This window comes from Lontra canadensis, unplaced genomic scaffold, assembly GCF_010015895.1.
Source record: "Lontra canadensis isolate GAN:19392208 unplaced genomic scaffold, GSC_riverotter_1.0 scaffold3, whole genome shotgun sequence".
NCBI classification, from domain to species: Eukaryota; Metazoa; Chordata; class Mammalia; order Carnivora; family Mustelidae; genus Lontra; species Lontra canadensis.
The window spans coordinates 36,877,533-36,899,174 of NW_022630997.1; the positions used below are offsets into that span (position 1 = coordinate 36,877,533).

Sequence of the window (21,642 nt, forward strand, 5' to 3'; positions counted from 1 at the left end):
TAGAGAGACACCGTCATTTAGTGCATGACTTGGCTAAAAGGTGTAAGCCTGTCCACGTTCCTTGGTCAAAGCAAAAAATGTGCGGGAGTCCTGTGAGCAGGGTTTTGACCAGGTGAACAGGACCGAATAGGTAGGTGTTTAATTTATCTTACGGGAGCTCTGGGAACCTGGACTCTGATAATTTCTCTGTAATGAATCCGTCTCTCAAGAGTTCCTTTCCCAAAATAGCATTGTCTTCTGTAACCTGTCCAGATACTTCTTAACGTCTTGCTTGTCAAGGTGTCTGCCTTGACAGTCAAGGTGACTGCCAGCATGTGAGAGACGTTGACAGTTTAGGTGATTTCTATTAGCAGAAAAATATGGGCTCAAAAGCTTCTCTTCTGAATGAATGTGTTGTGTAACATCTGAGCTGACTCAGGATACAGGTGCATGCTTTAGCTCTGAGAAGGTAGAAGGAGGAGGAGAACCCGAGCCAGACAAGGTGTGGGGGAGGAAGGCCAGCACCCAACAGCGCAGGCCACCCTGTGTTGCAGGCTTTGCCTAAACCGTATCTCTGGGAAAGAGTTCCTGGCAGCCTGTTTGTATCCCTGAGTCACCACAGACCCCCCCCCCCCCAACGTGGTATGTTAACCTTGGAGCAATAAGGAGATTAGCTGCAGAGCTGAAGCAGGGTCCCAAAGGAGCTTCAGTTCTGCAGCATCTACACAGCCTTCTTTACCACACACTGACCAGATGCCTGTGCTCGGGACGTCCAAGCTGACGACTGGAATCCCTCGAGGTAAGAAGAACCCCCTCCCAGGAAATGGACTCCTCCAGTTTTCTCACATGATTATTCAGGCACTTTCACTTTTCCATATATAGGAGTCACTCAGGAGCAAGCTGTGACCAGTCAGAGGGAGTGACACGACTGCGCTCAGTCCCTCCCTCCTCACCTTCCTCTCATGTGCTCACAGGCTGGTCTGCAGAAGTGAGCCCTGTGGCTCTGCCAAAGACAAGCCTGCTGGGTTTACAGAAGGAAAAAAAACCAACAAAACCAAAACCCCAAACAAATCTCAGGCAAAGTCACAGCGCTGAAATCGGTACCCTGAAGAAGCTGAGTGGAGAAGTGTGCCGAGATGAATGGCCCGGTGGATGGCTTGTGCGACCATTCTCTAAGCGAAGAAGGAGCGTTCATGTTCACCTCAGAGTCGGTCGGAGAGGGGCACCCGGGTGAGTAGGTGGTCGTGGGCTCATGGCAGCTGCTGCCCAGGGGAGTCATTTTACCAGAGGCCTTAAAGACAGTTTGTGTTGGTTACTCTGCGGGACCTCTGGAGGCGCGGTATGAGGCGTTTTTCATTCTATTAGTTTGTAGTTTTGTAAAACAGCCACTGAGTATGAACTGGGAAGTGATCAGGCAATGAAGCCCAGGGCTCGCGCTGTGCCCGCCTCCAGCATCTCCACGTGATGGGGCTACAGCAGAGAACACCCACTGGGTTGACGGAACATAGTATACAGGGGACGTGTGTCATCAGATATCCACTTTATATATATTTTTGGTGGGGGCGAGAATAAAGCTTTATTATCGATGAGCGACAAGTCAACAGGGAGCGTTCCCGCAGACAAGACCATGGTCACTGAGTTTTGCATGTAAGGCACATGCAGGCTAGGCATGAATGGCACATTTTAGTAGTCGCTGAGATAGATCACCAGGTCCTGAAGGCCTCAAGTGTGTTAGCTGAGAGAAGTACAGGTGACCTCCTGAAGAGGAAGAACATTCAAGCAGTTTTTGGTGATGAGGGGAAATGGGAGAGGCTCACACATGCGGGCAGCAAGGCCAATGATCAGAGCCTCAGGCTGGAGGTCAGTGGTTTTCAGACCTCAGGGAGCATCTGCGTCCCCCAGCAGGCTTGCTGGTATACCGTCCCACACCCACCCCCAGAGTCTGATTTAGTAGGTCTTGGTTGAGGCTTAAGATTGGCATTTTCAGTAAAGTTCTCAGGAGATGCTGCTGCTGCTGTGGGAAACACATTCTGAGAATGACTGTTGTAGAAGAATCCTAGGGCTAGACACATTAATTTATGACTTTTAAGCACTTCTTCAAAATTCATTTGAGCATTTGAAGTTACGGTAACTTATCACCAAGGCTGCCTTTTCTTCCTGTTCCTCATCCACTTTCTTTCATACTCCTTATTCAGCTTTCATCATCTCCTCGCCCCACTCCTTCCATACGCTTTAGCCAGTGGTTCTCAACAGGGGGCGATGTTGCCCTTTTCCCCCAAGGGCATTTTGTATTTGTCTTCCTGAAACCGTTTTTTTGGTTGTCTGACAGAACTCTGCGTGAGGGGTTGGGGGTGCTCCTGACCCTTAGTGGCTGGAAGCCAGCTAAGCTTCCAAACATCCTGAATGCCTAGGACCCTCCCCCTGCAACAAAGAATTTTCCAGCCCCAAATGTCAACAGTACCGCTGTTGAGAAACTTTGGCTTACACTGACTTTTGTAGGTGACTTAGCTCAATTCAAAACAAAAAGCCTCTTCCATCATGCACAACTTTATAAAGTCTCTGGGTCTACAATGCTTGTAACCTTGGACTCATTTCCACGTGTAACCCATGAAGACCATACATGGGTTAGGAGAAGGATTTGACCCACTCAGAGGATATGGGTACTTGACACTCAGTGGCCAGTGGTCCCGTCGTACATACAGCAGTATGCTCAGCGGACAGAGAAGAAAAATTCTAGCCATCCAGTTGGCTCTTTTGTCCACTTAATGGTAGCCTTTCAGTTCATCTGACTCTCCTTTCACTTGCCACGAACAATGAACTGTCCATGTAATTCAGCTTCCCATAAACCTTGGTGATGGCTTGCTTGTCATTCCAGCACTGACCTCTTCTCCACTAGGAGGATAATACGAATGCTTTTCCAACTTCCCAGAAAACCAGCTATAGGCTATCTTAAAGCTACTGAGCGCTAGTGATAGAAATTCCAAAAGCCTAAAGAAACAGTACAGAAAGGGCCTCCTTAGGCATTCCTTTAGTCTGTGGAGCTATCTTAACACTCTTGCTCAGCTCTAGCTTTATTCCTAATACCCCTTATCCCACCTCCCTGCGGATATGTGACCTGCGTCCTTGAAAGAAACAGTCATCCACAGCGGGCACATGGGCAGCCCTAGCAGTCCTGACAGGTGGACCTAAAGGGATATTTTAGCAGCAGGCCTTCCTTGGTAGGGGTGTACAGAGGCGGTGGCCTCAGATAAACCTAGATTTACTGTCAGCTCTGCCGCTAGCAGGAGGTTGCACAGAGAGCCTCAAGGTGTAGGAGCAGTTCCCCAAGGCAAGTTTAGAGGACTCACCTTGAATGGCAAATTAATTTTTTTTTAAAGATTTTATTTATCTATTTGACTGGCATTGATCGCAAGCAGGCAGAGAGGCAGGCAGAGAGAGAGGGGGAAGCAGGCGCCCTGCTGAGCAGAGAACCCGATGCGGGGCTCGATCCCAGGACCCTGAGATCATGACCTGAGCCGAAGGCAGAGGCTTTACCCACTGAGCCACCCAGGAGCCCCGCAGATTAATATTTTAAGTTGCATTGATGTTAACATTTTAAGTGATGTGCTTGTGAGAGCAGAATCACTTGGTTCTGGGTCTGGGTCCTTAATATGAAAACTGAAAAGCAAAAACACAACAGAAGGACACAAGGAAGCTTCTGGAGGTGATGGCTATGTTTCTTACCTTGTTTATGGTGATGGTCACATAAGTGTATTCACATGTCCAGACTCCCCAAATTATATACATTAATTTTATGCAGGTTTTTTTTTGTATACCAATTATACCTTGATAAAGCTGAGAAAAAAACCTTATGACTCTATTAAGAGCAAACTCTATGGATATTTTGAACATTAAATGAGATATAATATGTGTAAATAGATGTCACTTTTATTTCTGAGTCTGTGAACATTGGCAGTTCACCCAACCCAAGGCAAGACTGGATTTTTCCACAGTGCACTGCACTGAGGGTCTGTAGGTTCAAGCATGTATTGTCCTTAAGGTAAGTAGTGGAAAAAGAAGATCAGATCCCAGCTCCTGCTGAGCCATTGTCAGTCCCACCTTGACTGAGGTCAAACCCAGCTAAGAGGACAAATAGCCTTCAGGAGGCTGTGAGACCGTGGGCGTGATCGCAGAGCTGCTTATGAAAATGTTCTGCAGAACAGCAATGATGTTAGAAGCTCTCCTCTGGAATTCCTGGGGGTGGGAGGGGGTGGATTTGGGCGTAGTATCGTATGCATAGCACACACAGCTTCTAGAACCTGAGGCGCAATGTATCTGTTTGTCCCATCTGACTTTACGTGTTGGTACCTAATCTTACCAATGTTGTTAGCTGTTTTAACTTCTATTTCTAGGAGTTTTCTAGATTTTAGACTTAAAGGGAATATCTTGAGGAATGAGAGGCTTTTTAGTAGGAGAATGTGTGCGTGTGTGTGTGTGTGTGTGTGTGTGTGTGTTGTGTCTCTGTATGTGAATTGCTTTAGTCTCTTAGAACTGATTTTGGAATGTACTTCTTTTTTCGGGAACACCTTGAGTTTATATAATATAAATCATCCAAAATTAGGCAGAAAGGAGAAGAAATAAAAATTTCAAAAAGTTTCTAATTTTTTATATTTAAAACAGTATCCTCTTAGGTAAATTTGATATGTAAACTTACCAAGTATCTAATTATTTTAAAACTTCAGGTTGTTATACCTGATATTTCTGTGATTCTCATACATGTTCATTCTTGTGCAGATAAGATCTGTGACCAGATCAGCGATGCCGTGCTAGACGCCCATCTGAAGCAGGACCCCAATGCCAAGGTGGCCTGTGGTGAGAAACGCCTGCTCCCTCCCTGCGGAAGACCTCAGTGGGCTGGGCTTGAGCCCTTTGCCTGTGCCTTTGCCAGGGCTCTCGGCACAGTGGGGGTCAGGGACCCCAGTACCTGGGGGGCTCCCCAATGTGATCATGGGTGCAGATGAATTAGGGCCTTGGCCAAGGTCACAGGGCAGGGGTGCCTGCATGGAGACCAGAGCCCCGCTGTCCTCCCTGTGCACTGCCCAGATGGCTCCCTCCCTCTCCAGGGCCGCCCTAGCCCCTGCCTGGAGCCCCGTAGGGACCTACACCCTCGAGGGTGGACCTCACCCCAATAGCTTGGTGAAGAGCCAGTGAGAAGGTTGGTCCTCCTTGCTCTCAGGATCTCAGCCTGCAGCACAGTGTCATCAAAAAGGGGTGGGCGAGGCATCATGGACGCCAATGCATGTTGGACCGCATTCCTTGTGACAGCCACCTACCCCCATTGTCTCACTCTGAGCCGCACGGCAGTCCCTAGAAGTATTGTCTTCGGGTATTTGTTGGGGAAGCAGACGGAGAGAGGTTAAATAAGTGGTTTGAGATGACACGAGCAGGAGGCGCTCGCTGTGAGAGTGAGGTGTGACCCATTCTGTCCGAGGTGCAGTTCTCCTGGCGGCTCTTACATGTGCTCAGCCCTTCTGCTGGGATGTACTCTGTTTGTTAGCTTTAGTCTTTTATTTCCAGAATTTGTGCCTTGTAAGACTCTCCACAAGGGTCTGGGAGGGGCTCCCCTTGGCTGGCTCGTGGCCGCCCACTTTCCTCCCTCTCTCACAGAGACTGTGTGCAAGACGGGCATGGTGCTGCTGTGCGGCGAGATCACCTCCACGGCCACAGTGGACTACCAGCGGGTGGTGAGAGGCGCCATCAGGCACATTGGCTATGACGACTCCGCCAAGGGTGAGGCGGGGCCCTGGGTCTGGGATGCGTGGGTGCCCCGACGGTGTGTCTGAGCTGAGGCTCTTGGTCCTCGGTGAAGGCAATTAGCCCCGGAAAGAAAACATGCCTAGGCCCGTCTGGCAGGGTCAGGGGTCAAAGTCTCTGGGAACAGCATGGTGGCCCATGTGATGGCGTCCAGTTGAACTAGCCCATGTCTGTCCGTCCGTCTGTTTCGACTCTGGTCTTCTTGGTGCAGGCGAAGGCTTTGAAAGAGAGAAGCACCCACTGAGGAGGGGAGCTGCCCCCTGCTGGGGACGTGTCCTCTTTCATTGTTTGAGGGCCTCTGCTGTACTCCTCCTGCAGATGAGGAAACTAAAGCTTGGGAATGTCCACCCTTTGTGTAAAGCGACAGCCGGCAGTCGGCTGCCTGTGTAGACACCTGTGCTTTCTGCTTCTCTCTGCTGCTTCTCATGATAGAGAAAAAGTCAACTCTGTCTAGAAGTGGTAGCCATGGTTGGTGAAGGGGGCAGACTGGCTGAGGTGGGCTCCAGTGCCAGGCAGTGCGGGGACCTGCTTTCCAGGAAAGGGACACAGGCCCTGGCAGGAGTGAGGAGGAGCTCCACGATCAGGGGGAGTGACATCTGGAAAGAACAGGAGGGTCCAAAGCAGATTCCAACATCGGAGACAGGGCAGGATGGGATGGGGCTCAGCCTGGAGTGGCCTCAGAGGACTGCCCGTGAGAGCCAGATGCTGAAGGCCTGTGTGCACGGACATCCCAGCTACTGGGTCTTTAGGGCGACGGGTGCCACCACTGTGGGTCAGGGCAGACTGGAATGATGCAGTGCACACCCGTGAGCGGGAGCCCGTCGCGACTGCAGGTGCAGACACAGAAGCTCAGGGCAGCCACCTTCTGAGCTGCTCAGAGCACTCCCTTGAGCACATGACAGTCTGGGGGGACTGTGCTGGGAATCAGCGGGAGGAGGACCAGCGAGCACAGGCAGAATCTCCCAGTCAGCACACGAGGGTGTTCATAGAGGAAACACTGTCCCCAGGCAGCAGCTTCCCGACAGGCTACCCTGCAGAGCCCTTGAGCCCGTTCCACAAGGAGAAGCCGATTGTTTACGTTTGTGTAGACCTTATTCAAGAGCGAGCCTTGTTCTTGCTCTGCAGAAGGGAAACTTCCCAGGAGGCCATGTCTCCTAGAAAGAGTGAAGTGAGCAAGAGGCCAGCTCTGCTGCTGGTGGCATTTCTGCGTGCCCAGCTTGCCCCCGCGCCTGCACCCACAGGAGCCCGCGCAACGTGGCGGCTGCCCTAGCGGGGCCCCAGGCTACCTGCCCCTCACTGCTCTGGGCTGCATAGTCGCTGGGCAGCTGCCTTTCCGGGCCCTGCTCCTCTCTCCTTAGTCCCCTGAATTCCGTGTTTCCAAGTCACTTGGAGCGCTTGATGGATTTGCAGCACTGAGATGATTCACCGTGATTAGGAGAAATGCAAAGTGTTTAATGCACGGCGGTGAGTCCTTGGCAGCCCTCTAGAGACGGTTATTGGTGTGTGTGTTCAGAAACATTTGCTGGGAGCAGGAAGCTGCAAGGGACAGAGGCTACCTGATGCTCCCAGGGTTGGGCTGCTGCCTGGCATTAGATGATGCGGTACCAGGTGCCCAGTGGCTAGTCGGTGGCACAGTGTGCAGTGAAGGGAGGGAGAAGGAGGGACGGTCCAGGGCGTTTACTGAGAGCCAGTCGGATTTGGGTGTGTGGGGATGGGGAGTCGGAGGAGTGTTCTGCACAGAGACATAAAGTGCAGGTAGAAAAGCGAGCCACGCTGAAGGCTACACCCAAGTACTTGGCTGGGGCTGTTCAGCAGGGAGGGGCTGCGTGGAGCTGAGGGGCTGCGTTCTGCTTCATTTGGCGGGAGGTCCCCACGTGAAGCATGCGCAGGAACAGCAGACTGGATCTGGTCGGCTGGTTGGTTGGTCGTAGGGAGCTCACACGGACAGCCTCGATAGAACCGACTGGCAAGAGAGTGGCAGCTACTCAGCCTGCCAGTAACACTTGACCTTGTGGTGGGACCTCTGTGAGTTTCAGTCCCTCATTCATGCAGTCCCCATGGCTGAGCCTGGCAAGACCCGAAGACCGACAGGGAGATGAGTGAGCTCTCCAGGCGCTGCATCCCCTCCCCGGGGCTCCTTGGGCTGGGCTGCCGCCCGCCAAACCTCTGCGAGCCAGTTCCCAGCCTATGGCCCTTTGCTGGGGAGAACAGCCTCCTTCTCCGTGCCTGACCTTTGGGGATGGGCGGATGGGGCCTCGGGCTCCAGAGGGATGCTTTTCCATTATGCTCCAAGCCATGTGCATAGCTTGGGATCAGAGACTCTAGGTCTGGGAGCCTGTCTGGGTAATTCCTGTGCATTATATGTGTCCAGTATATTCAATACCTGCGCCAGGCACACACCTGGGCTCCGGAACTGCAGTGCTGGAAGGTGATTTTCAGCCTGGTCTTAGAAGGTGCCTAAGGGGGCAGGGCCAGAGTGACCCACATGCTCTTCAGCCCGAGCGGCTGTAGCTCTTGATCTGGTTTTTATATGATCTGGGTATAATTTAATATAGTAAAATGCACTGTGGAGGGTTTTCTTTGACTTAGAGTTCCGGATGATCATATGGGAAGGCTACACAGGCTTCCCATCCCTGGGCCTTCAGCTTTGAGCCCGACTGACCACAGCTGGTTAGAGACCACCCACCTCAACACCAGATGCCACACGAGGAGCTGAGCAGTCCACCAGGAAGCTCACAGCCACACTCTGCCTGACCTGTCCCCCCACTGAGGCCCACTTTTCCCTTCTGCCTAGGCTTTGATTTCAAGACCTGCAACGTGCTGGTGGCTTTGGAGCAGCAGTCCCCGGATATTGCCCAGTGTGTGCATCTAGACAGAAACGAAGAGGATGTCGGGGCCGGGGATCAGGTTAAGTATACAGGGAGCATGGGCGCGGTGTCGGGTCGTGGGGATAGCACTGTCTCTCTCCACCCTGGCTCGGACTCCGGGGAGGAGCTGGCCGGGAAGGTCACGAGCACTGGATGGGGCGCAGTCCCGTGTGGGTGGTACATGCACGAGGCACCCAATACACCCAAGAGTGCCGGCCAAGTGTTAGATGGGAAGGACGTTCCCGCCGTGTAACGTGGGCCTTGCTCGGCCGGCCCTCCCCCGTGCTGCAGGGCTTGATGTTCGGCTATGCCACCGACGAGACAGAAGAGTGCATGCCCCTCACTATCATCCTCGCTCACAAGCTCAACGCCCGGATGGCGGACCTCAGACGCTCCGGGGTCCTCCCCTGGCTGCGGCCCGACTCCAAGACTCAGGTGAGCTTCCTCTTCTCACCTCCTACGGAGCCCCAGACACCCCCTTCCCGCACCCCGTGGCCCTCTTGATTTCGTGTCATCACTCGGATCAAAATGCTCAGTCTGGACATGCAAGAGTTACTGATTGTGAAAAGAACTCTTTATTTGAAAACTCTTCAGGTCTAGATGTTTTCTCTCCCAATTTTATTATGAAAAATGTTTAAAATACAGAAAAATAGAAAGAGCAGTTCTAGATCTTTCTTTGTTGCCCTCTTAGCATATATTGACCCTGGTCACATGACTTCCTGGTCCCTGCCACAGGGTGCTTGATCGGTTTCAGACATCGGTCACTGCCCTTCCACTTCCACAGGTCTCCCCACCTTGAGCAATGACTCAACACCGAGTTGACAAGGGCTGTCTGCGTCTCGCTGTGACCGTTTACCTGTTTCCCATAAAAAGGCTCTCCCTTTGCTGTTTTGGATTCCCTGTCCCCTCGGGCCCTGACCTCGCTGCTCCATGTGGTGGGGAAATCCTCACCCATGTCCACATTTGAAGGTCGACCGTGATGCAAGTGCAGACGTGGAGGCCCCCAGTCTGCCCCCTCTCTCTGCGTCCTGCCTAGTTTAACCCTGGTGACCCTGCTGGCCCCTTTCCCAGGGCTGCCTTCCCAGTTCCTCCTCTGCCCTCCAACAGGTCTTGGGCCCTTCCTCACACCCTCTCCCCCTCCACCCACACTTCTGCCCAGTTTCCACCGTGTCCCTCTCACCGCCCCAAGCTTCTGCCTGCTAGGTCTCTGAATCAGCAGCCATGTTTCCCGTCCACCCTGTAAACACCTGTGCCTGGGAGCCATCATATGTGGCCTCAGTGTTGTCTCCTCCACAGCTCAAGGGAGTGCAGTGATGCCCCCACCTCCTGCTCAGTGCCCCCCACCCCCGTCTCCACCCTGCTTTGCTTTGTGCTTTCCCTCCAGAGCATCTCTTCCTCTCCAGCCTGGTTCCCAGGACCAGGATCCACACCAAGGATTCTCCCTGCCTGGAAACTCCCCTTAACTCCCTTTGGACTTTTAATTTCTTCTTCTTTTTTTTTTTTTTAATTATTATGTTCAGTTAGCCAACATAGAATAGAATCCTTCTGTAGTTTTCTGCTTCCTATAGGGGGACAGAACCCTACTTGTTATTCTGGGATTCCAAGCCTTTTATGGTTTCCCAGTTTTACCTTCCTCTACCTACCCTCCCCCAGTCTGCTTAATCTGGCTGATTTCACTACTGTTCCCCTTATTTCTAGTGCTTTGCACCTGTGTTCCCACCCTCCACCTTACCTGGAATCTTCTCAGGTCCTCCCCTCTCCATCAGTGGCCCACAAAGCTCCTACCTCCTCTGGCTTTCCTTGGTGGCCGCCACCTGACGGGGCCTTCTCTTGTTCCTGTAGTTGGAATTGGGCCCACGTGGTTGTGTAGCTCAGCACAAAGCACGTGACTGTCCCATTATCCCGAGGTGCATCCTTCTCGGCCCCGGTGGGAGGCTGCACAGGGCAGAGGTCGCCTCTGGGCTGAATGGGGCAAGGAAGTGCACTTGTGGCCTAAAGCAAACCCTTCCTGGTGTTCTCCAAGGGACCCCTAGGTGGGGAGGGGAGCCATCAGTACTCCTCAGGGGTGCTCTGAGGTTGTGGGGCAGGGGAGCTGACATGCAAAGACTGGTGGGATTGAAAGAGAGGGGCACACAGGAGGCGCTGGGACACCTGGGCCGGTCCTGAGGCAGAGCAGTGCTACGGTGGAAAGTGGGGTGGAGAGTCTCAGAACACAGAATCGTGGAACAGGGGTGGGAGGAAGTTGAGCTACAGGGTTTTCCTTTTCCTTGTGTGGCTGTGAGGCCCGGAGGCACCCCCGTGGGGACCGGCCAAAACAGGGAAGGTCTGCATCATCCCGCTTAGTACTTAGAGGCTCCCAAGTCCACAAGGGGGGCTGGGGGACCACGATGTGCTCTTCTGGGGGCTCCCTTCCTGCAGGCTACACAGAAGCCTCTTAATGCTACCTGGACACTGAAGTCCACCTCACTGCCCTGCTGCAGGGGGGCTGAGCCCCTGGCATCGTGGAGGTGCGGGGGTGGATCGGCCCCGGCCAGCTGTCCCACAGTCCCGCAAGTGGTGCCTCCCCATGAGCCATACTGGGTCAGAACCGGTTTCTGGGCCAGCTCCCAAGCCCGTTGGAGAAGGGCTTTCATGACCTCAGCAGCGTGTTGACTGTGAACAGGATGAGTCTTTCCACCTGAACAAATGCTTGCCGCTGATATGGGACTCGGAGTGGCGGTGTGGACGGCTATTTTTATACCTGGTCAGAATGGTGTTTTCCATGGTGTGTTTTTCCCCACATCTTGCTGACATGCTGAGATAAGGGACGCACTTGGAACTCTTTGCCCTGCCCGAGTTGTGTGGCTCTACACGGAAGCCCAGGGCTCACGGCTGGCCGAGTGGGACATCCAGGGAGCAGGCGACGGGGGAAGACGGGCCCTGCAGCTCCTCAGGGCAGGAGGCTTCTCCTGGGCCTGATGCCCACGCAGTGGGTCTGGTCCCAGAGCCGGCCACAGACCTCCCCTCCTGGGAGCCCCCACCACAGATGTCCCTGTGCCCCTGCCTCTCATGCTAGGATCAGATGTCACGTGGGCAAGGCCCTTCCTTCTTCTGGACTCCACCTCAGTCTTTTCAAAGCAGGCAGGGCACAGAGTAGGAGTTGGAAACAGGCCCAGTACTTGGCGGACAGCGGAGGGGCCTTGGGCAGGCAGAGATCCTGCCACAGGCACAGCCCTGGGGAGGCTCTGTTGGCTGTCCCATGGTCCTCTCAAGCCCTGGCATAAGAATAGTGCTTCGCCTGGTAGCCGGTGTTGCTACCAGGGCCATCTGGCCTAGCTGCACTCCTGCGGGCCCCACGTACCCCCACACCCCCTGCCCAGTGTGTCCACAATGCCTTGGGTGGCACAGGGGCCTATGACTCCCAAGTGTCCCTCCAGGTCCTGAGCTGCAGCCTTCTGCTGGGCAGTGCCCCGGCTACCAGGCCACACAGCCCCAGGGCTAGCAACCGCTTCCCCACCTTGAGGCACTAATTGCTTTCCCAGGTTCACCTGCCGTCCTCACTGTCCCCCTCCCTCTCGCTCTGTCAGCCTGGTATGTCCAGACCACAGTCCTTGGCCACTGGTCAGATCAGGCTGTGACATCGGCCTCTTGTGCTCGCTGATAGATCAGCATAGCCCCGGGTCTGTGAAGGCGGATTTTGTCTGTGCTGCCGTGGGAATGACGCCAGCTTTTGGATGGGTCAGAACAGGGTTTGGCTTTTTGGCTTTTCTCTGACTGCTGTGTGACTTTAGACAAGTTGCTCCACTGCTCATACCTTGTTTTTCTCAATTGTAAAGTGGAGATAAGAATGCCAGTCTTGCTGGGATGACTTAAATAGGACTCGGCAGGGCCCAGAACGGGTGCGGCGCTGACACAGTTGGGTAGAAGGGAGCATCACACTGCTCACTTGCAGGGGTCCTACACGTGGGCTTCTTCCTTCCATGTGCTCTCGGCTTTTCCTTGCTTGAGCTTAGATACCCAGATGGCAGTCATGTGGGGCTTTTTGCCCCCTCAGTTTCAGCCAGCCTGACCTGAGTCCCTCTCACCCTGTCCCTACAGCAGGCAAGTCCCCTGGCCCCATACACATCCAGAGCTCGTCCACTGAGGGGCTGGGTCAGGCGGACGCCTGTGCTTCTTGCCGGGAGACAGGATACCTTGGCTCCAGGCTGTGGAGGGTCAAGAGAGGGCTTTGGCCATGGGATGTTTGTTGGCACCCAGTGCCCTCTGAGATAGAAGGCGGGGAGTCTAGTTGGGTCACAGATAGAGGAGAAACTCTGTAACCCTGAGTCTCTAGGGGGCACTAATAGGGGTCCTAGGTGGGAACTATTTAGGCCTCATACCCAGTTATCCCATACTTAGCGTGGGGCAGTTGCTCAAATATGAGAATATGTCAGATTAACTTTCCCGGAGACCCTTGGAGAGGACAGGAGCCCCCCTCCCCACCCCAACTTGGCTCCTGGGAGCCTGATAGCGGTGTGTCCTTAGCTCAGGGCAGTACATTACGGTGTCTCCTCCTGCATTTGTGACCCAACAGGTGACAGTTCAGTACATCCAGGACAATGGCGCTGTCATTCCTGTGCGTATCCACACCATCGTCATCTCCGTGCAGCACAATGAGGACATAACCCTGGAGGCCATGCGCAAGGCCCTGAAGGAGCAGGTGATCAAGGCCGTGGTGCCCGCCAAGTACCTGGACGAAGACACCATCTACCACCTGCAGCCCAGCGGGCGGTTTGTCATTGGCGGTCCCCAGGTGCGCCCTTGCCTCTGAGCAGGGTCCTGATTTGTCCTTGTTACTGGGGTTGCTCACCTGCCCAAGCACAGCGGAGCGGGCAGCTTTGCGTGGCTCAGCCACATCGGCCTTGGACAAAACACAAGCTCAGCTCTCACTCCGTGGGGCTGGTTGTGTGCACATCAGTGCATGTGGAATGACATGTCCCCAGGACTCTCCCACCTAGTGCGGCCTGGCCCCCCGCCCCCCGGTCATACTTGCCCATGCTGCTGCCTCACCCAACTCACCACTGCAGGTGATGGGCCTTTCCCAGGGGGTATTAGGGAGTTTTTGCCACAGGTTACCTTAAACTCATGTACGGCAGGTGTTTCGATGGGGACCCCTGCTGCCCCCTTTCTTTTCTCTCTCCCAGAGGGAGGAAGTAGGGATTGGAAGAGCTCCCCAGAGAGGCTACTGACCTCTGCCAGGTGGTTCTTAGCTGGTTCTGTGACCGAATGTAGTACAGGGACACAGGGTAAAAGAAAGGCAAAGCTTACTGTCATTTCCTGTAGGACTTCTCAAAGCCTAGATGTGCTAGTGGGAATTGCGGGTCTCAAAGCCTGGGTGTAGAGTACACAGTCTTTCCCCAAAGCCCTGAATGTGGAGCCCCTGCCCGCGAAGAACATGGTGATCGCCCGAGGTGGCACAGAGCAGCCATGTGAGGAAACGGCCCTCATGGCCTGTGCTGGGTGCCACCAGCCAGGACCACAGTCCGGGGCGTACCTGTCACAGCACAGTTCCCTCCTGCAGTTGGATTTCTCCAGCATGACCGTCTCACAAGAGCAAAGCCTGAAGTAGGCGCTGGCTGGGGTTCCAGAGAGCCTGTGGCCCATCGTCTGCACTTGCCAATGGGGCTCTGTCAGCTTCCCTGGCTTTTGTAATGGGTCAGTGACTGAACTGAGGTTAGACACCAAGGTTTCCAGCTTTAGGGACAGGGAAAGTCTTTAAAAAATGCCCACAGGCAGCCTCAGGGAGCCCTTGCCACGTAAGTCCGGTGGCCCTCAGGGTGCTGCCGTGGTCTCTCCGCCCTGCCCTCTTGACATTCTGGTTCTCATCTCCTCCTTATCCTCCTTTCCCTGTACAGGGGGACGCAGGCGTCACTGGCCGTAAGATTATCGTGGACACCTATGGCGGCTGGGGGGCGCATGGTGGCGGGGCCTTCTCTGGGAAGGACTACACCAAGGTGGACCGCTCGGCGGCGTACGCGGCCCGCTGGGTGGCCAAGTCCCTGGTGAAAGCGGGCCTCTGCCGGAGAGTGCTGGTGCAGGTGTGCGGGCCCCACTCTGAACCTCCCATCTCGGCCCCCGGTGAGGACATGCTGGGCTGCTGGGAAGCCCACAGACTTTGCCAAGGGCTCTGGGGCACGGACCCTGAAAACGTGAGGGAGGTGGAAAAAATCTGCAAGGAGATAGTCCTCTACAGAAAGGGCTGCTCCCTGTGAAGATGGTGGGGATTCTTCTAGGCAGACAAGGCTGGGGAGCACGTGGGGCAAGTGATGGGTGGTCCAGCTGCCTGGAGAGGTACAGAGGCTTCTGTCCCTGACGCTGCTCTCTTCTGGAAGGTTTCCTATGCCATTGGTGTGGCTGAGCCACTGTCCATTTCCATCTTCACCTACGGAACCTCTCAGAAGACAGAGAGAGAACTGCTAGATGTGGTCAATAAGAACTTTGACCTTCGGCCCGGTGTCATTGTCAGGTAAAAGCACCACCCAAAGCTATCAGACAGGCCCTTCCTCCTCCCTCACCCAGAGGCTCAGCTCTTGCTGGAAGAGAAACAGAAGGACTTCCAGCCTCTCCAAAGCAGGAGGACCTCCAGGCTTCTGGCCCAGCATGACACACACCCCAAATGCAGGATGCCTGGAGGAAGCTGGTCTGGGGACACTGACGGCAGTGGGGCCATCTTTGAGCAGGTGGGGGGTCATAGGAAAGTAGTTTTAAGGCCTAATGCTGAGAGTGAGCCAGCAGGTCTAGTCCCATCTAACTTGTGTCTAATGCCATCCCTGCTTTCTGGAGCTTGGCGATGCTATTGGTCTGCACCAGGCCAGTGGAGTGGAGAGGAGAGGAGTGAGGCAGCGTGAGGCCAGAGTTCAGATTCTGGGTCCTGGGTGCCTCTGGCTGAGCCTGTCTCCTAAGGGCCAGTGACAGTCACCTCAGAAGGTGTGGTGTAGCACAGATAGGAAGTTTATGGGAAATTGCTCTGAGTAGGGACACTCCATGCAAAGATCATCACACTGTTAGTCACTCCTGTGTTCAAAATTCAGAGAAACTCTACTCTTTTTCCACTTAAAGTGACCCTTTCCTTTGCTGACTATGCAGGGATTTGGATTTGAAGAAGCCCATCTACCAGAAGACGGCGTGCTACGGTCATTTCGGAAGAAGCGAGTTCCCGTGGGAAATTCCCAAGAAGCTTGTGTTTTAGAGCTGGTGGGAGTGGGGCCTGACCTGGCCCTGGAGGGGTCTGGGTGGCCTGGTTCCTCTTCTTCAGGATCCCAGCTCTCACATGTCCCAGACCCAGGGCCCTAACTGCCTTCCCAGGGTGTGTCCCCCCCCAGCCTCCAAGTCACCCCCTCCTGGACCAGGCCACACCCTGAGGGTTAGCCGGGAGCTGTCATCACTGTGAATGGCAGGAGGCTTGCTGGTGCTGGGAGTCACACCTCCTCAGGAGAGTAATCACAGTGTTCCCCTGCTTTTCCCTCAGACCAAGGCCATGTTAATTTACTGGGAAAACCACCCCTGTCAAGAGTAAATCCCCTCACTCACCTCCCCCGTGAGTGGCCCGCTCCTCCGTCACAGGTCCCAGGGATCCTGGGTGGGCCAGGTCTGCCCTTCACATCTGAGGCCCATGCTCAGAGCCAGGGCCTTCCCGGAGGCCCCCTGGGCGAGGCACCTGGCCAGGACAGGAATGGGGCTGACCCACGTATCCACACTTGTGCGAGGGACGGAGCTGATTACTGATCTCATTTCTTCTTCACTGCAACATGATGGGGCGACACCACACCCCCACTTCTATAGGGGGAAACTGAGGCACAGGCTACCTAGGTAACTTTCCCAAGGTCCCACAGCCCCACGTCAGGACCTAGACATGAGTCCAGGAGCTCTGACTCAGGAACCCGTATGCACCCCCTGACCCCCGCCAAGCCCTGTTCCCACCTCGTGCCAGATGCAAGCCCGAGCAACAACAAAGCAGATTTGAGATGAAGCTTTGTGACTTCTTCCCTGAAGACCTGGTGTTTCTGCCATTAGGGGATTAACCCCTGGCTCTGGGTGAGCCCTGGGCAGTGGCATGCGAAGACGGGACAGAGGCAGCTTGTCCTAGCTCAGGGGGCCAGCCTTTCAGACGGAGCACCAGAACCCTGTGTCCTTCAAGTCCTTCTCTCTCTTTGGCCTCGTTATCTGAGTGCCATTGGAATAAGTGGGTGAGCCCCTCAGATGCCCCTTCCAGGGAGGCCAGCGGTGAGGCCCGAACATGTGATGTTAAATAGTGACCCAGGTGGCATAGCTGAACTCCCAGTGGTAGACAAGTTGGCTGGGATGTCCTGAGGAGATCCTGCCTTTGCCAGGTGGCTGCTTGGCCACAGTACTCACAGGGCCTGCGTGGTCCTCAGTGTGCTGGGGTCTTGGAAGCTGCACAATCCCCTGCCTTTCCATCCCTGGCCAGCACTTCCCACCCTGCCTGTCCTCAGCCTGGGCCTCTGACAGCATTTCTGCCTTCTCCCTAACTGCCTGGACCACAGGCTCAGGTAGGGCCCCCTGTGGGTCCCAAGAGAACACTGGAGACTGGGCTTCTTCCCAGGGCATGTGATGCCGGTTCTCACTGAACGGGCAGCCCATGAAGCCCCATCTGGGGAGCAGACAGTCTGCATTGGAACTTGGGGCCCAAAGCACAAAGACCCGAGGCTCTTTTCTTTCTGTCAGAGAAAAGGCAGCTCTTCCCGGAAGGAAAAAGAAGCCCGAATTTGCATCTAAGCCCAGAGCTTGTGTCCACTCTGGAGGCTCCGATGTGTCTGTGGGCGCGGGTCACCCAGCAAGTCTCAAGCTCTTTCCAGGTGTGGGGGCCTCAGGTTTGTAGGCCATGAGTTCCTCTCACTCAGGCCGCATTAGAAGTCAAAATTCACGATGGTATACTTTCCCTACCCCCTAGAGAAACAAGATCTTTTTTGGGGTCAACATTGTTTATAAGAAACTGGAATCTTTATTGTTAATAGTTCCTGCTAGGACAGGATAAATAAAACAGAATAAACAGTCCTTCTGTGAATCAGACTGGAGGAACAACTACTCTATGCTTAGTTTTTGTCGGCAAACCTCCAGACACCCCAGCTCTGAGGAGCATCCCCCAACCCTGATCAAAGGGGGTACCCCCTGCTCTTGTGTTTCCCCACCCAAGGCCCCCTGTTCCTGTCTGCGTGGGCTTCTCCACCAGAGATGAAGGCTTCTCATCCCCAGCGACTGCGTTGTCACCGCGTTTCTCTATTTATCCCTCACCACACCCCACTGAGTTTCATGGGGAGAACCTGAGGCCCAGGGCGTGAGGAAGGTGACCCAGGTACCCGGCTGGCAAGCGGCCCCCCGACTCCCGAGTGCACATGCTCCATCACCACGTGCTACCGCCCCAGGGCCTGGTGCCCTCCCTGCGGACTATCTGCAGCATGACTGCCACGAGGGGGCCCCTCCAGCCATGCTGTCCATTGGCTGAATCAATGAAGTCAAATGAAGGAAGTGCAGGAGGGTTTTGGTGTGCAGAGAGATGAGCTCTGTAATCCTCTGTTCACACACTGTGTGAGGAGAATTCAAAGGGGACATTTGTATTAGCAGACTGTAGGAGCAGAAGCCCCTGGAAAGGCAGTCCTAAGGGTGCATGCAGCTGGGTTTGGGGTGGGGGGCTTTCTGCACTGTGTCCTATAAGCAGGCTGTAGGGAGAGGACCCTGCTCTGGAGAAATGTCTGGGTCCATGCTGAGGGGAAAGCTGCATGAGGAGGCTTTGAGACGGGTTGGTCCGGGTGCCAGGAAGGGCAGAAGTGTGGCCAACACCTGGGAATGTGGCAGTGGCGTGGAGAAAGCCAAAGGCCACAGGCTTGCATGAGACAGTATCTGTGACTTGGGCAGGTACTACAAGGGCCATGCAGCGACCTACTTTTCCTAGAACATAATCCACATTTTGAAAGAACAGAAAGAGACACTGTGAAACATTGGAATGCTTGCCTGAAAGGGAAGGCAGTGAAGGAATGGGTTTTATGGACATCAAAGGGTAAATGATAAGAGAGAGCAGAAGGAGAAGCCACTTCTGAGCCACAAAGTCTTTCACGAAGTCCTCCAGTGTCACAGTGTTGTGGAAGTGGTGAGGGACATGGGTGGGGGGGAGGTCAGTAGATAGGAGGAAAGCCTACCAAGGACAGTGGGGTGTCCTGGGAAGTCAAGTGAAGATGGTGTGTCTGAGGCCAGGGAGGGCTCACCCATGAGCAATGATACTGATGGGTTAGATGATGGAAAGCCTCAGGGGTCCAGTGACTTCAGTGTGCGGAGATGGGTGGTGGCTGGGAAAAGGAAGAAGAGACTATAATGCAGCCTCTTCTTCCCACCCCAACTTTTAATCTGTTGGTACTTCTACTAGACTTCTACTAGACACTGAATAAATTTCAGGGTGCATGACTAAGCTGTCACTGTCCCATGTGCCCGCCCAGTGTCCATCTGTCCAGCCTCATTCTGGGTTCCACTCCTTGTCACCATAGTCCAGACTTCCCAGCTTCTATGGCTTCCTTGAACAGGCCCAGCTCATTCTCACCTCAGGACTTTTGCACATGCCATTCTATCTGTGATACTCTTCTGTCTTTTTAAATGGATGCTCCATCTCATCCTGTAGGTTTCAGAAGAAATTTCTGTCTTTCTGAAAAGCCTCTTCCTTGTAACTTCCCATTTGTACCCATTTTTAGTTTCTTGTTTAATGTCTAACACAATGTGTAAATATGTATTTCCTTGGTTAAACCTCCTTGGGGCCCACCCCTTCATGACTCTTCCACACCCACCCTCCCTTCTCTTCATGTAGTGGTACCTCTGCATCCTTCCAACCTCAGTTTACAGTCACCCTTCAGAAGGACACTCTCAAACATGCTCCATAAATTATGCCCACCGCCATCTCTCTCTGCTATGGGGCTTCAAAGGCTGCCATGCTTTATGGACGTCAGTGCTTGCTTTTTCATGCCTATTGCCCCCACAGGACTTGGAATTCTCAAGGTCTTACCTTGTTGGCTCCGTTTTGCCGTTTCATACCTGGATCCAGTGCAGGGCTTGGCCCAGAGGGGTAGCTTGTTGCAGTCAGAGCAGAGAATGGATTCTAGGCGTGTCTGTCTCTCCTGCCCTTGAGCTCTCCTTAGCAAAGAGATTTTGGAAGAGATGAGGATCCTGCTTGCCCTCTGGCAGTTTCTGTGCCAGGCTCAGGTGCCCAGAGATACAAATTACAATTTTCAAAAGAATTTTAAAAAAAATTCTTTTTTTAAAGGCACCCCTTAATGTGTACTGTTATGACTGTGAGGACTTTTTATTTATTTATTTGTTTGTTTGTTTGTTTTATTTGTGTGTTTGTATGTGACAGAGAGCACATGCACATGCAGGGGGAGCAGCAGGCAGAGACAGAGGGAGAAGCAGACTCCTCACTGAGCAAGGAAGCCAGATGAGGAACTTGATCCCAGGACCCTGCGATCACGACCTGAGCCGAAGGCAGACACTTAACCTAGGCCACCCGGGGGCCCCCTGTGAGGACTTCTACAACGGTCACTTGGCATTTTAATCTTTCAATACAAGATGTAGACGTGGGATGACAAGATGACAAGCCCCATTTTCCACAGAGAAGCCAGAGGAAGGTGACACTGGGCAGGGAGGCAGTCAGGACGGGCAGGGGAGAACTTGGTCTGAAAGTTTTAGAGGTGGCAGAAGCCAGAGGAGTAGGGAAATGAGAATTAGAATCAGCATCTCAGCAGTGGTGGTTGTGGTGAAAGGCTTGGGGTGGGGAATTTAGAAGAAATTTTTGCCTGTGACAAATTCCCTGGAGTACATGTGACGCAGACACAATGTGAGAAGCAGTGTGATGCAATAACCAAGATCTGCAAACAGCCTAAGTGTCCATCGACAGACAAATGGTTAAAGATGATGTGGTACAGATATGGGATGGAATATTACTCAACCATGAAAAAGAAGGACATCCTACCGTTTGCAACAACTTGGATGAACCTTGAGGGCCTTATGCTAAAATAAGTCATGCAGGGGCACCTGGATGGCTCAGTTGGCTGAGCAACCAACTCTTGCTTTCGGCTCAGGTCATGATCTCGGAGTCACAAGATCGGGTCCCACATCAAACTCCCTGCTCAACAGAGGATCTGCTTGAGATTCTGTGTCTCTCCCTCTCCTTCTGCCCCTCCCCCTGCTCATGTACTTTCTCAATAAATAAATAAAATATTTTTTAAAATTCAGGCAGAGAAGGACAAATGCTCTATGATATCATTGTATGTAGAATCTTAAAACACCAAACTCGTAGAAACAGAAGAGTGGTTACCAGAGGCTGTGAAGTGGGAGAAATGGGGGAGACGCTGTCCAAGTGGAAAAAACTTTCAGTCAAAAGATGAGTAGATTCTAGGGATCTATTGCGCAGCAGGGTGATTATAGCAAGTGTCCTTTGAAGTTGCCAAGAGACTAAATCTTAAATGTTCTCGTCACTGCCTGGAAATGGGTAATTATGGGATGTGTTGGAAGCATAAGCTAGCGCAACAGGGGTGATCACTTCACAATGTATAGATGTATCAAACCAGCATGTTTTACGCCTTAAACTTACGCAATGTTACATGTCCATTTTATCTGAAAAAAGCTGAAAAAAAAAAAAAGGCAGGGTGACAGACACCTGGTCCCTGGGCTGTGAGGTCTCCTGCTTTCTTACCATGACACCTTCATGAGGGAGGTTTTGAGGAAGAAAAGAAAAGGGGCTGTGTTCTGGGTGTAGCTCATGGCAGCCCTGGAAGTTAAAAAAATGTGGGTTCAGTAAATAATTCAGTGGGAAGCAGGAAACAACCCCTGGAAATGGGGTCATTTGCAATCCTGGAATCTGTAACAAAGAGGTTCCTGGGTGTCCCCTAAAATAAGGCAGTTGCACAAGAGCCACTTGATGTGGCTCTCACAGGACAGTGGGAAACTCAGAAGTTGCAAGGGAACTAAATCGTCAAATCTGGTCTCG

General features: G+C 53.3%; 1 protein-coding gene across 1 annotated transcript; it reads left to right on the plus strand.

The window, feature by feature from the left end:
* Window positions 1-869: 869 nt before the first annotated feature.
* On the plus strand, window positions 870-15,971 carry MAT1A (methionine adenosyltransferase 1A). Its single transcript, XM_032838775.1, has 9 exons — window positions 870-1,209; window positions 4,753-4,830; window positions 5,626-5,748; window positions 8,567-8,679; window positions 8,931-9,074; window positions 13,192-13,410; window positions 14,513-14,695; window positions 14,990-15,123; window positions 15,744-15,971. Exons 1-9 carry the CDS (start codon window positions 1,116-1,118, stop codon window positions 15,844-15,846), a joined length of 1,191 nt encoding a protein of 396 aa, XP_032694666.1. The 5' UTR covers window positions 870-1,115; the 3' UTR covers window positions 15,847-15,971.
* Window positions 15,972-21,642: the final 5,671 nt, after the last annotated feature.

What these genes read in the sequence shown, in the direction of transcription:
- MAT1A (XM_032838775.1), top strand. Translation starts at nt 1,116, where the DNA reads ATGAATGGCCCGGTGGATGGCTTGTGCGACCATTCTCTAAGCGAAGAA. An exon ending in ATGTCGGGGCCGGGGATCAG is followed by an intron (nt 8,680 to 8,930) that starts GTTAAGTATACA and finishes CCCGTGCTGCAG; the next exon opens with GGCTTGATGTTCGGCTATGC. An exon ending in GCCGGAGAGTGCTGGTGCAG is followed by an intron (nt 14,696 to 14,989) that starts GTGTGCGGGCCC and finishes CTCTTCTGGAAG; the next exon opens with GTTTCCTATGCCATTGGTGT.